General features: G+C 60.0%; 1 protein-coding gene and 1 non-coding gene across 3 annotated transcripts in view; both read left to right on the plus strand.

The window, feature by feature from the left end:
* Cacna1a (calcium voltage-gated channel subunit alpha1 A) overlaps positions 1-14,243 on the plus strand; it is a 180,676-nt gene that overhangs the window by 88,150 nt on the left and 78,283 nt on the right. The window contains exons 7-10 of one of the 2 annotated variants that reach the window (XM_077105758.1): positions 6,429-6,532; positions 8,016-8,131; positions 9,926-9,988; positions 10,855-10,944. In XM_077105758.1, the coding sequence (XP_076961873.1) occupies positions 6,429-6,532; positions 8,016-8,131; positions 9,926-9,988; positions 10,855-10,944 (373 nt within the window). The remainder of the gene's footprint in view (positions 1-6,428; positions 6,533-8,015; positions 8,132-9,925; positions 9,989-10,854; positions 10,945-14,243) is intronic. The other variant, XM_077105759.1, reaches the window with a different exon arrangement.
* Positions 5,608-5,680, plus strand: Trnag-ccc (transfer RNA glycine (anticodon CCC)). The gene has a single exon. It is a non-coding gene; the product is annotated as a tRNA-Gly (tRNA).

Genomic DNA, 14,243 nt, shown 5'->3' on the forward strand with positions numbered 1-14,243 from the left:
GGCCCTGGGGTAGGAGTGTCCTGGCGTTTGTGAGGAGCGGTGCTGCTGCCCATGTGGCCAGAGGGGAGCTAAGGAGGGCAAGAGTGGCCACTGGGGAGGCCAGGGAGGGACACGCCTCCTAGGCAGACAGCCCACGTCATTTATCATCCCCACCAGGACAGTTTTGAGAGTAAGTGGAGAAAATAGAACTCAAAAAATAATTACCGGCCGTGACGTGTCCACACCGGTGTAAACTGGGACGTGCGGCCTCCCTCAAGGCCACTGTCAGACTTTGGCTTTTTCACGGTCAAATCGACCCCATTTTACCTCATACACTGGGAATTGGGTGTCCTGAGCTGAGGGGCTGCTTTTTAACGTCTTCTATCCTGATTTTCTGAATGAGCCAGGCTTAAAAAATCAGAGGAAAGTGAACCATAAGGTCAAGGGCGCTTCAGGGGACTCGGCCGTTGCCGTGAGTGAGCAGCCTCTGCCTGAGATCCTCGGTGCTGGGCAGCAGGCTGGACGCAGCGTCCACCCCACGGGGACTCTCGCTGTGACCCCCGCTGTGACTGAGGCTCTGCGGGTTCAGCACAGGGGGGAGGGGTGCCGGTGGGAGGGGGATGGAGTCCTCTGTGCAGAGCAGCAATGATGGTCCAGCCCCGCCCTGCCCGAGCCCTGTGAGCTGCAGGGAAGGCACTGTCCCCCCTCGCTGGGCCCAGGGAGGCACGTGGTCAGCCTAAAGGGGACCACCCACATGGCGGTGGCTGAGCCCCCCTGACTGTCAGGGAGGGGCCTGCACAAGGAGCTGGGGATGCACTTCTGGTTACCGCGGTAACACGGGATCGTGAGCACCTACTATGTGCCCGGTGTCTTCTGGGGACCACGCGGGAAGCATGTCCACCCACGGGGAGCTGACGCTCCAACGTCAGCAAGATCATTTAGAGGGTGAAACAGGCCAGAAAGAGGACGAGACCTCCGGATGGACTGAGGGAGGCCGGGTCCCTCCTTCCTGAGTCGTCCCCATGGGGCCACACTCAGGCTGGGTGAGGACAAGGGATCAGCTGAGCCAAGGCCTAAGGGGAAGGGAATGGGGTCAACGAGCTCATAGTGGCCTTGAACTTGGCTCTTTGGGGAATTTCTTTACCCAACTTAGAGGAGACACCCTTCCCCCACCTACCTCATCAGGGGTGAGTGCGAAGGTGTCTTTGGAGAAAGGCCTTCGAGAGCAAAGGAGCCAACGGTGGCCATGTCAGGGTGTATCTGTCAGGGCGGAGGGACCTGCCGCAGTAACGAGCATCCCCAAGCCTCCATGGTCTCAGCAAGGGCTGCATTTCCTGCGCGCTCCAGGTCCAGCACAGGTGCCAGTGGGGAGGAGGGGACCCTGCTGAGGTGCCACTAGGGGCCTTGTAGTGGAGAACGATGCCAGGGACTGTTCCGGACACCCCCGGAGAGTCTCACTCTGCAGGTTCAGCCCTCTGACCTAAACAGCGGCCCAGATCTCTCCGCCCACTCCCAGTTGGCTGGCGCCCATCTCTCGGCCCTCGGCCACCCAGGAAGGGCCACCTCACCCCATGGCAGGACATAGGTGAGCCCAGAGCTGATGGCGGCTAGGGTTGTAGGCAACAGAAGGTGGACAGAAGTCAGGACCATCTGTCACCGGGTCACCCGGCCGTGTCAGTGCACTGACCAGTGAGCAGCCGCCCTCTGACCTCCGCCCAGCCCTGATGCCCACAGCTGCCCTTCGCCTGACCCCAGGAGGTGTGAGAGCCAGCAGGGGCATCCCGCCGACCCGGGCAGCGCTGGCCGCACCGCTGCCCCGTCTCAGCTCATTCCACTTGGCTCCCGAGCTCCCTCCGTCCAGAGCTGCCCCGGCCCTGCCAGCCTCTCCACAGGCTGCTGGACCTGGAGGACGTTCCAGAGAGAAAAGACCCCAGTGACGTCGGGCAGCAGGGCCAGCCCAGGTCCAGGAGGGAGGTGCGGCCCGGTCACGGTGCAGGCGCCCACCCGCAGGGAGCGGGCCACGTCTCACCCAGGTCACTCGACAAACGCGGCTGAGCACAGCTGCACGCGACAGGGTGCTAGGAACAGGGGACACACCTGTGCCATGTGGCTCCGGAGAGACAACAGGAGGACGTGCGAGTGCAGAGCTGGTGGAGTCCTGGGGACCAGAATGAGGGGTGGGATGCTGAAGGGCCATCAAGGGGGACCTCTCCCAATAGGAGCCCTGAGCCGCAGGCCGTGGGGGGAGCCATGTGAGACTCGGGGAGCACCGTTCAAAGGCCCTGGGTAGGACAGTAGTCGGCCTGCTGGAGGCCCCATGGAGCCCTGTGGGTAATCTGGGGAAGAGACAAGGGCTGGAGGTGACAAAGACCTCTGCCCTTTCTTCGGTGACTGTAGTCATCTCCTGTAACTGTCACAATGAAAGGCCACAGACAGAGTGGCTTAGAACAGCAGAGTGTGTTTCTTGTCACAGTTCTGGGCTCCGGAGGTCCAAGATCAAGGTACCAGCAGGGTCTTGGTCCCTCACAGACCTTGGGGGGACCCGTTTCTGGCCTGTCCCTGGCTTCCAGGGCTCTGCAGGCAACCTCGGGTGGCTGCCCCTGGCTGTGGGTCACGGTCCCCAGCGCTGCCTGTCCTCCTCCGGTCCCCGCAGTGTGCCGGTGTCCGCACCCAGGTCCGCCTTTCATAAGGACGTCAGTCCTGCCCCCGCTGATGGCCTCAACCTAACTTGGTGACACTGAGGAGGCCCTTCACTGAGTTCGCGTGTCCCGGGGGTCAGGACGTCTGCGCATCCTGTGCGGAGAGACTCAGAGTGACACCAGCAGGACGGTGGCCTGTGACACTGTCCCTCCCCTGGGAATGGCTCGGTGCTGCCTCTCGGGGAGTACGACAGGACTGACCGGGCTCCCCGAGGGCCGGCGTCCCTGGGCGGCTGTTACTGTCCTGGGCAGCACGTCACAGGGCCCACCAGGCACCCAGAGGTGGGCAGATGCGGGTTTTGTTGGCAGCTTCTGAGTCGGACGGACAGACAGACGCACTGGATGCAGGGCCTCTGCTGCTCCCCCTGTTTGCTACTGTCCCCGTCCCCACACCCCAATCTGTCCCCTGTCACCAGGCCCTGGTGACAGTGCGCCTCCTTCTCGCTGGCTGCTGCAGGGTTGGCTCCCTGGGCTATATTTAGCCCCGAGAAATGGGAACAAGAGCCTCGGCCGCCGCAGAGCTGGGGGCAGAAACCAGCCCTGCCTTCGCCAGCCCTGCCCTGCGGCTTCCGGCCTCTTCCAGAACCTTCCACGGGAAGAGCACTTCCAGGCTTAGAACCAGGGGGTGGACTCACCCGAATCCTGTCCAGGTCCACGTCCAGGCTGACCTCTCTCCCTCTCCCCCTCTCCCCCTCTCCCCCCACCACATTGTGGCAAAATACATACAACATAAAAATGTACCTTTTTTTGGAGGACAGGTGACAGGGATTGAACTCAGGGCCACTCGACCACTGAGCCAAGTCCCCAGCCCTATTTTGCATTTATTTAGAGACAGGGTCTCACTGAGTTGCTTAGGGCCTCACCTTTGCTGAGGCTGGCCTTGAACTCGTGATCCTCCTGCCTCAGCCTCCTGAGCCGCTGGGACGATGGTGTGGGCCCCCAGAAAAGATGAACCTTCTTAACATCTGTTTTGCCAGCGGGGGAGGGAGCCCAGGGCCTGGCAGGGGCTGCACCCAGCCGGTCCCCAGCCCCCTCAGCTGCTGCTGGCTGTGCGGTTCCGTGGCGTTGAGCGTGTCCTCTGCTGTGTGGCCGTCACTCCCCAGCCCTGGTGCCGCCGTGGCCTCCCCCAACTGGAGCTCTGTCCCCGGGACCCCACGTGCTGCCCAGCGTCTGATCTGGCGGCTCCCGGGCCTCGGGTGGAGCCTGCGGGTGGCTCCTGTCACTAATCGCCACATCCTCGAGGCCCGCCCTGGTGGCAGCACGTGCCAGCCTCCCTTCCTCCCAAGACAGAGTTGACTTAAAACAAGACCGTTTTAAGATCCGTACAATTAACACACAGGAAACTCCGCGCCCCACAGACGCAGGCGGGTGTGGCCGGCCCCACGGAGGCAGAAACTTCTCGGGCCCAGAAGGCGTCCCCCACCCCCACCCGGTCACCTCCTCCCCCAGGGACTCTCCTCGGGGCTTTGAGCCTTGCCCGCTCGTCCACCTGGGGGTTGGTTTGCTGGCCTCCCCCTGGTACCAGTTGGCCTTGAACCCCAGCAGCCCTCCTGCCTCGGCCTCCGGGCTGGGCCTGCAGACGCGCCCACACCTCCCTCTCCCGAGGCTGCGCCGTGGGACCCACCCACGTGTTTCCTGTCCCCTTCTCCTGCCCAGCCTCACCTGGTGGGAGGTCCGCGGTGGCGCGGGGCAGGCTCTCACCCGCCATGCTCCACTCATGTATTCTCTCCCCTTGTGAAAGGTTGGGGTGTTAGCCTTGGGGACTTTCTGATGGTCGTCAGGGACCTCAGCACTCTTGGTTGCCTTTGGGGAACGTGGATTCGCTTTTCTGCTGGGGAGCAACCCGGAGCGGAATCACAGGCGCGTGGGAAAGGAACATGAATAGTTTGAGGAGAGACTCTCAGGGCGTTTGTTCAGAGTGGGTGTGAGTCCCCCGGGTCATGGGTTGTCTTGTGTCCCCCACCCAAAACTCGCACGTTGGGCTGGGGCGTTGCTCGGTGGTGGAGCTCCTGCCTGGCATGTGTGAGGCCCTGGGTTCCAACCGCGGTACCACCCAAAAAAGAATTAATTAAAAGGAGAAATAAAGACACATACAGTGACCAGGCCACGGGAAAACGAAGGCAGAGACGAGGTGGTGCTTCCAGTGATCCTAGACAGCCAGCTGACCACCAGACGCAGGGAGGAGGCCTGGGCCAGAGTCTCTCTCAGAGTCTCCTCCCAGGAGGAGCCCACACCTTGATGTTGAACTTCGGGCCTCCAGAACTGTGAGAGAATAGATTACTGTTGTTGAAGCTGCACAGTTGTGATTGTTTGTTTTAGCAGCTGCAAGAGCCTAATACACCATGTTACTCCCTATCAGCAGGGATGAGGGCACCAGTTACCCCACAGCCTCACTGAAACCTGGTGGTGCCAGTCTTTCTTATTTTAGGTTTTCTTCTGCAGCATTTATACTTATTTTTAAGGTGGGCTTTTAAAGCCACACTGGGAGAGAACATTCTGCAGGTGCCACAGGGTGATGAACCCCTGCGAGGTTCCGCCTTCCTGATGGCTCAGTCCAATGCTTCCTAGCACAGAGGTTAAGTTCATGGTGGGGGGGCACCTGCCTGGTTCCAGTCCCACGTTGTCACTGACTAGCTCTTGACTTTGCCTAGGATTTTGTCTTTCCAAGACTTAGTTTTCTCAGTTATAAAATGGGCAAGAGAACCAGGCACATGCCTGTAATCCCAGCAGGAGAATCACAAGTTCAAAACCAGCCTCAGTAACTTAGCGAGGCCCTAAGCACCTCAGCGAGACCCTGTCTCTTCATAAAATATAAAGAAAGGACTGGGGATGTGGCCCAGTGGGTTCAATCCCTGATACCAAAAATTAATTAATTAATTAAATGGGTAAGGTGATAACATAGGAACATCATTAAGATTAAATAGGGGCTGGGGATATAGCTCAGTTGGTAGAGTGCTTGCCTCCCATGCACAAGGCCCTGGGTTCAATCCCCAGCACCCCCAAAAAGTACGTGTGTGTGTGTGTGTGTGTGTGTGTGTGTATAAAACAGTGAATTCCCATAGGTAATGTGCTTAGAAGAGCACCCAGCACCTAGTAAATATGAGGGCTCCATTCATGTGCTCGCCTCGCCCCCCCAACCTCTCCCTCTCCCCCTCCCTCCCTGCCTCTCCCCCCACCCCTCACTCCTTCTCCCCCTCCCTCTCCCCTTCCCCTCTCTCTCCCTCCTCTCTCCCCCCTCCCTCCCTCTCCGCCTCCCCCTCCCCCTTTCTGCCTCCCTCCCTCTCCCTCCCCCCTCCTCCCCCCTCATCTCTCCCTTTCCTTTCCGGCTCCCTCTCTCCCTGGTCTTCTGTTCTGTTTCAGGGGGAACGTTCTATTTATAGATTTCTGCCCCTTGAGGATTCAGCGCGTCTCTGGGAGGTTTTTGTGGTTGATGTTGAGGCTGCAGGAGGGGGAGGGGGCCCTGGAGGAAGAGGTGACTTCTGCAGGCCACCGGACCGCAGTCACACACCTCCTGTGAGGGACACGGCCGTGACTGTGTGGGGCAGGAGGGAGTCGGGGCCTTTTCCCCAGGTCGGGGCTTCCTGCTCCTGCTCGGCCTCGGTCCAGGTGACCCTCGTAAGTCCCCCAGGTTCCTCCTGGGCCTGGGGGGGAGCCGCAGCCCTGAGGGCTCCTGGGCTCCTCTGCTCCTCCTGACCCTCGGGGCCTAGGGGGACCGGCACCTCCCTGGCTCACCTGCTCCTCCTCTTGCAGAGCAACGACGCCTCAGGGAACACCTGGAACTGGCTGTACTTCATCCCCCTCATCATCATCGGCTCCTTCTTCATGCTGAACCTCGTGCTGGGCGTGCTGTCGGGGTGAGTCCTCCACCTCCGTGCCCGCCACCTGTCCCCAGGGCTCGCCAGCCTCCCCCAGCTCGCCAGCCTCCCCATAGCTCGCCAGCCTCCCCCAGCTCGCCAGCCTCCCCCAGCTCGCCAGCCTCCCCCAGCTCGCCAGCCTCCCCCAGCTCGCCAGCCTCCCCCAGCTCGCCAGCCTCCCCCAGCTCGCCAGCCTCCCCCAGCTCGCCAGCCTCCCCACAGCTCGCCAGCCTCCCCCAGCTCGCCAGCCTCCCACAGCTCGCCAGCCTCCCCACAGCTCGCCAGCCTCCCACAGCTCGCCAGCCTCCCCACAGCTCGCCAGCCTCCCCCAGCTCGCCAGCCTCCCCACAGCTCGCCAGCCTCCCCCAGCTCGCCAGCCTCCCACAGCTCGCCAGCCTCCCCACAGCTCGCCAGCCTCCCCACAGTTCGCCAGCCTCCCCCAGCTCGCCAGCCTCCCCACAGCTCACCAGCCTCCCCCAGCTCGCCAGCCTCCCCACAGCTCGCCAGCCTCCCCACAGCTCGCCAGCCTCCATTCCCACCCACCAGGTAACAGCAGACCCCGGCTCTTCCCTGGGGTCTTCAGACCGTCCTTGGCAAGCCACACGCAGCAGCAGGCTGTGCCCCGCGAGGGGCAGGGTGAGGCCCACAGGAGCCTCCCTGTCTGTGATTCACACTTTTCACCAAAAAAAATAAATAAATATTAATTTGGGTTCCTCTTCTCCCATTTTCCAAACATAATATCATAAGAGACGATCAAAAGTTTTTTCCTGGTCAGGGAAGTGGCTCTCGCCTGTCATCCCAGCAGCTCGGGAGGCTGAGGCAGGAGGACCGTGAGTTCAAAGCCAGCCTCAGCCTTGGCGAGGCGCTGAGCAACTCAGGGAGACTCTGTCTCTAAGTAAAATACAAAAATTTATTTTCCTGCCATAAAGAGGCTCTGAATCCCATTTTGGGGGCTTGATTATAATTGGACTTTGTATTTCTCGCCATAAGAAGTCCGAGGACTGGTGTGGTGGCCCCGTGGTGCCGTTGGCAACCCCAGCTTCCTCCGTCTCTCCACACGGACACCCTCCCTGGAAGCCCCCCCCCCCCCCGTGGCCTCTCTGTTCCCAACAGGAAGAGGAGGAGGGGATCAGGAAGCAGCGGGGCCTGCCTGGGGAGTGAGGCTGCCGCAGGAGGCCTCACCCCGGGTCCCCTGGCCCGACTCGGGGGGCTGGCCGGAGCTCTCGGCCAGAGAGGTGGAGGGGACGGGCACGGAGCAGGCACCACGGAGCTGGGCGCTGGGGGCTCTCGCGTTGCTTTCTCTGGGGCTGGCGCAGCTGCTGGGATGGGGAAGGCAGGCAGGGACCCCCAGCCCTGTCGGACTCCATGTCCTCCCAGGAGACTGACTGGGCGACGAGTGCCCCCCAGAGAACCCCCGAGCACACACACAAACGCCCCCTAAAACCCCCTCCCAACCTCAGACCCTGATCTCGTGCTCCTGCAGAGAGTTTGCCAAAGAAAGGGAGCGGGTGGAGAACCGCAGGGCCTTCCTGAAGCTCAGGCGGCAGCAGCAGATCGAGCGCGAGCTGAACGGGTACATGGAGTGGATCTCCAAAGCAGGTGAGAGCCAGGCTGCAAGTCCCAGGCCGCCGAGGGCCAGGCGTGCCACGTGGAGAGGGCCACGGAGGCATCCCATGGGAGGAGAGATCTGAGTTGGCGTCCCAGACCCTGGCAACAAGAATCTAGAGTAGGACATTGAGCCTCGGGGATATGACATTGCCTAATCGTTGAGTTCCAAAATCAGACATTGGAGCCTGAATCCCAGCAATGTGGGAGGCTGAGGCAGGAGGATCACAAATTTGAGGCCAGCCTCAGCAACACAGTGAGGCCCTGTCTCAAAATAGAAAATAAAAAGGGCTGGGGGTGCAGCTCAGTGGTAAGTGCCCCTGGGTTCAGTCCCCAGGACCAGAAATAAATAAGCAAAATCTGTCCTTGGTTACATTCCGTGTCACCTCCCTGTGCTGCAGTTTTCCTGGTGGCTAAGTGGAGATGATAACGTCCCTTGGTTTCCCCAGGGGATTGGTCCCAAGACCCCCCACAGACACCCAAGTCTGTGATGCTTCAGTCCCGCATAGAAAGTGGCCCAGTGTTTGACTGAACCTGTGCACACGGGTGACTCGTGACACCTGCTGCAGCCGAGTGCTGTGGTGTTTGGGGATAAGGACAAGGAAAGGCTTGCCCGTGTTTGGGACAAAGACCTTTTTCCGGGTACTTCTGCTCCACCCCTGGTGGAGCCCTGGACACACAGCGTGTGCGCATGGAGGGCTCCCGACCCCCTCGCGGAGCTTCAGCGAGGCATTGGGGCTGGGCGCTTAGGAAGCTCAGCACCTGGCACACAGTAGGTGGCTTGTTCTGCCACCAGCAGACACTTAGGGGCACCTGCGGCATGGCAGGCTCTGTTCTAGGCACCAAGGGGTGGGTGCCAGGCAAACCAAGTCCCTGCCCTCGGGTCGGAATGCTAGAGAGAACATGAAGACAGGCTCCTCTTGTTGGGAGCCACCACACTCTGAGCAGGGAGCAGGAAGGGAGCAGAGAACAGCTGGAGTCAGGGTGTCAGGGAAGGTCTGGAGGAAGTGGCATCTGGCCGAGGCCTGAAGGAGAGGACAACAGATGTGGAGGGTGGGAGTTCAGCTCCAGCAGAGCAAGGGCAGAAGCCAGGCGTAGTGGGAGTGGCTAGGAAGCCAGTGGGACTGGAGTGAGTAGAAGGGAGAGGAAGGGGTGGGGGGACAGGGAAGTGACAGGAGCCAGTGTAAGCAAGAGCTTGTAAGCGGTGGTGGGGCTGCCGGGGAGTGTGAGGCAGAGAATAAGGTTGGTGTATTCATCCCTGTTTCATTACTATGACAAAATACCCGAGGCAGGATAACTGTATAAAGAAAAGAGGTTTCTTTAGCTCACCATCCTGGAGGTTCAAAGTCACGGTGCCAGGATCGGCTCAGCATGCTGAGGACTTCATGGAATTATGAGCATGCAAAGGGAGAGGAGTCACTTTGTCAAACAGGAAGACAGAGAGGGTCACTCTTGTAATAGTTGCACGTGCAAGAGTTCAGTTGTCCCTTGAGAACTACCTTAATTCCTTCCAAAGACACGCCCCGAGTGGCCTAAGGACCTTCCGCTAGCCCCGCCCCCTTAAGGGACCCACCACCTCTTGCACTGCCAAGCCATGGACCAAACACCAGTCGCTGGAGCCCGGGACCCGGCACATCCGAGGCCAGAGCTGGGCGCGGCTGCGGCTGAGGTGGGCGGGGCCAGAGACAGTGGGCGGCTCTAGTGCCCGTGGCCAGCGGACCCTGCCTCCCAGGGCCCGGGAGCCCGTGGCCAGGAGAGGCGCCGTGACCCTGTGTCCTTCCTCCTTAGAAGAAGTGATCCTGGCGGAGGACGAGGCCGACGTGGAGCAGCGACATCCCTTTGATGGTAACTGTTCTCCCCCGAGCTGGCGGGAAGGGGGGTCCCCGCAGGGAGCAGCCAGGGCTGGGGACACGCCACTGGGTTCCCAGGGGCCGTCAGGGGTGGAGCTCGGGGTCCAGGAGGCGCCAGGAGCAAACGCGAGGCCGGGTCAGCGCAGGAAGGGCCGGGGATGGCGGGAACCTCCCCCAGGAGGAGTGTGGGGCGTCGGCGGGCGTCCAGCCTGGCCCCCTTTGCCCGGACCGCGGCCCAGCTCTGGTTCAGGTCGCTGTCCTCCAGCTCCAGCTGGTTGCTCCGGGGTCAGGAGGCGGATCAGGCAGGGACAGCTGTTGACTGGAAGTCCCAGGGACGCCCAGGAGACAAGGGACTGGGAGCCGGCCCTGGGCGGTCGTGGAGTGGACCTGGGGGTGCTCGCCTGTGGTCCCCACTCCTCGGGAGGCTGAGGCAGGAGGCTGGCTTTGGCCCCGGAGTGTGAGACCCACCTGGGCCACATAAGAGTCCTGGCCATTTTACTCCGGGACGGGACGGGCCATGGGGGGCGTCTAGGTCTCCTTATCAAACGGGTGTCAGGACTTACTGTCCCCGGGGGTGAGCCTCCCAGCACGCTGCAGGCCCGGGGGTGGCTGTCCCCGTGGTCCCTGGGTGTCAGTCCCAGGACTCCTAGGAAGCAGGTTTTAGGACTTAAAAATAACTCGGAGGGAAATGGGTGGCCAGAGCGCAGGCCCGGAGGGGAGCTGAGCGGGACAGTCCTTGTCCAGACCCCTGAAGCCAGGTGACCTCCTCCCTGGGCCCCGACGGGCACCCTGCCAAGGGTGGCGGTCCCGGCGTCCGGAGCAGCCAGGGTCACGCCTGTGTCTCTTGCCATGTTCCCATTGCTGGAGCTCTGCGGAGGGCCACCGTCAAGAAGAGCAAGACGGACCTGCTGCACCCCGAGGAGGCCGAGGACCAGCTGGCCGACATCGCCTCCGTGGGTGAGCTGCCCCGCCTCCCCGCCCCACCCACCGCGGAACCAGGGCGAGGGCCTGGGAACCCGCCGCCTGCACGGGGTCCCCACCTGCCCCCGCCCCGCTGAGCCCGGGCAGGTGCCGTGACCGTCACCCAGGCAGGGACCAGGCGGTCTCCCTGGGTGGGTCTAGAGCCAGCAGAGACAAGGCTCCCGGTGACATCGGCCAGTTCACCGTGGTGAAGGGTCCCTTGTCAGATTTTGGAATAGTGACAGAGGACCCTGAGGAACCTGGGAGCCAGGTCTAAACGGGAGCTCAGGATGCCTGGTGCACCGAGGTCATGCATCTCTGAATGATTCTGTGCATGAAGCCTGTTGCTATTTCCTGGTGTGGGATTTTCCACGTGGGATGTCGCTCTGTCCTCAAGGGGTTTGAGATCCAAAGTAACTCAGAGACCAGAGCCAGCCGGGGGCGCTGACGCACCCCTGTGATCCAGTAACTCAGGAGGCTGAGGCAGGAGGATTGTGGGTTTGAGGCCAGCCTCAGCAACTTGGCAAGACCCTGTCTCAAAATATGAAATCAAAGGGCCGGAGGCGCAGCTCAGTGGGTGAAAGCAGTCCTGGGCCCCATCTCCAGTTTCGAAAAATAGAACAAAAAAATATCTTAACCACAAGAGTTGGCTCGAGAGGCGCCTGGGGACATCTTTTCTTTTCCTCGTGCCCCTCACGTGCTATGGATTTATCAGCGGGACCGTGGCTTTTGTCCTTGTGCAGTGAGGGGGAATAGGGTGGGGGTTTTAAACATGATTTTTGAAATCCCAATCATGAAGGGAGGCGGAAGAGGCTCCTCCAGGCGGAGGGAGTGGGGCTGGGGAGGGAGGGACGGAGGCAGAGGAAATGCGGGACGGAGGGCAGCAGGGGAAGGGGACCGCCAGGAAGAAAGCCACTCGGGTCTCCCTGTGACACGGTGCTGTGCTTCTCCCAGGCCCCACTTGACTGCTCTGTGCACACCTGTGCACGGGGCTCCCCTCCCCTTTGGGCGCGTTCCCTGGGGGAAGGAGCCCTTCAGCTGTATCCCCCGAGTCACTCTGAGTGTCACAAACACGGAACCCAGGTGGAAACCCGCCAAGTGTGCGCCCGCAGTCCCCGCCCAGGCCACCCCAGGTGGCCCGTCCATCTCCTTCCCGGTTCAGTAGGTCCTAATGGCACCGGGAAGCTGGCCTCCTTTGCAGTTTTAGTTCCTATCCGAAGCCTGTGTCTCCTTGTGGTCGGTCACACCCGTCCCCATCAGCCTGGGGGCTCCCATTGTAAACGTGGTTTGTTTCCTTCTCACGGGCAAAGAAGGTTCTGCTGCTGCCCCTACAACCTGGGCTGGATGCCAGGCTCTGCCCGCGGCCCAGCCAGGACCTCCCTCCTGTGGGGGGAAGGAGCCGCCGTCCTTAGAGGGGCGTCCTTCCTCAGCTGATCTGGGACAGAGGAGGGGAGCAGAGGGCAGTCTCACCTGGTGCCACTATGACATGGCATTTGGCATGATTTAATTAGACTTTGAATAAGAGTCCACACTCCTTGACCTTCCATCTGAACACGTGCAAAAGACCATGACCCAGCTTCTTCTCAACATTATTGTTTCTGATGATCAAAAAGTAAAAACCAGGGCTTGGGATGTAGCTCAGTGATAGAGCACTTGTCTAGCATGGGCAAGGCCCAGGGTTCAGTGCCCAACATGGAAGGAAGAAAGGAAAGAAAAGGAAAAACACAGAAACAACCCACAATGCTCAGCAGTGGGGGAATGGTTAAAGAAATCATGGTATATCCATATAGTGAAATACTCTACAGCTAGGAAAAAGCACACAGGTTCTGCCAGCAGGAAAGATGTATTTTGAGATACATCAAGTTGCACAACACTAGGTACAAAATGATCCCATTTTTAAAAACAACATTGGGAAATGTTAAAGGTATAGAAATCGGGGGATTGTAGGGGTTTGTCGCTTCCTACATGACATTTTCTGGGGTGTGTGAATTAGTCACCTGTATTATTTTTGAAATCAGGGGGAAAAGGTTACCTCAGAGCAGAAATAATTGTAAGAAATGTGACAAGAAATCTCATGGATGTATAGGGCAGGGAAGAATGTGGCAGAAAACCAAAGAAAGCTTCTTGCAGGAATTGTTTTAAACTAGGGTTCAAAGCCAGGTGCCAGGGCACCCACCTATAGACCCAGAACTCGGGAGGCTGAGGCAGGAGGATCTCTTGAGTTCAGGAGTTGGAGACCAGTCTCTGTCCCAAAAAAACAAGAAGAATAAAAATTAAAGTAAACTAGGTTTCGTTTGAGGATGAAACCTCAAATTTGAGCTGTCCCCTGGGGCCGCTCTAACCAACTGCCACAGACTCAGTGGCTTAAGCAACAGAAATTTATCGTCTCAGGCTCTGGAGGCTGCGCGTCTGAGATCGGGGTGTGGACAGAATTGTGCCTCCTGAGCCTCCTGGGCACCTTCTCCCTGTGTCCCCCGTGGTCTTCCTCATCTCTTGTAAGCACAGGAGTCCTGTTGGGTTGGGACCACCCCAGTGGCCTCTTTTTACTTCAGTCATTTCTTTAAGCACCCTGTTGGCCTCTGAATAGCCTCATTCTGACGTCCCGGGGCTGGGATCTCAACCCGAGTTCTGGGAAGACGCCATTCAAATCATCAGGCGGGGAGGTTGTACGGGTTCCTTTTCTGTTACTATACTGAATTCCCTGAGGCTGGGAACTTATTTTTTTTAAAGAGGCTTATTTAGCTCAGGTTTTGGAAGCTGAAAATACACCACATGGTGCCTGCTCCAGTGAGTGGCCCCTGGGCTGCCTCATGCTGTGGCCGGTGGCATCCTGGTGGGGTGTGGACGGGAGGGAGGATCTCACTGATCGAAGGAAGCCAGGGAGCAATGGGAGCCTCAGCCCATTCCTTACCAGGAGCCTCTTCCCGGAGCTCATGGGGCCCCAGGGGAGCCAGGTCCAGTCCCTCTGAGGTGGCTCCCGGGTCCTCCCACGAAGCCCCGCCTCTTACTTAAAGGTCCCTCCAGCTAAAACACGGCCATCCGGGGGACCAAGTGTCCAACTGGCGAATCCCTGGGGGACGCACAGCCCCCCCCTCAGCCCTCCGCAGGGAGGGTCCAGAAAGCCACGAGATGGCACACTGGGTGACACACACCTGTCGTCCCACGTGCGCGGGAGGCTGAGGCAGGAGGATCTCAAGCCCGAGGTCAGCCTGGGCAATGGAGAGAGAGTCTGTCTCAGAACTACAACTTTAAAATGGCGTCGGGAGGTGGCTTGGAGGTGGAGCAGGAGCTGCGTG

Source organism: Callospermophilus lateralis, chromosome 1 (assembly GCF_048772815.1).
Source record: "Callospermophilus lateralis isolate mCalLat2 chromosome 1, mCalLat2.hap1, whole genome shotgun sequence".
In the NCBI taxonomy this organism is placed as follows: Eukaryota; Metazoa; Chordata; class Mammalia; order Rodentia; family Sciuridae; genus Callospermophilus; species Callospermophilus lateralis.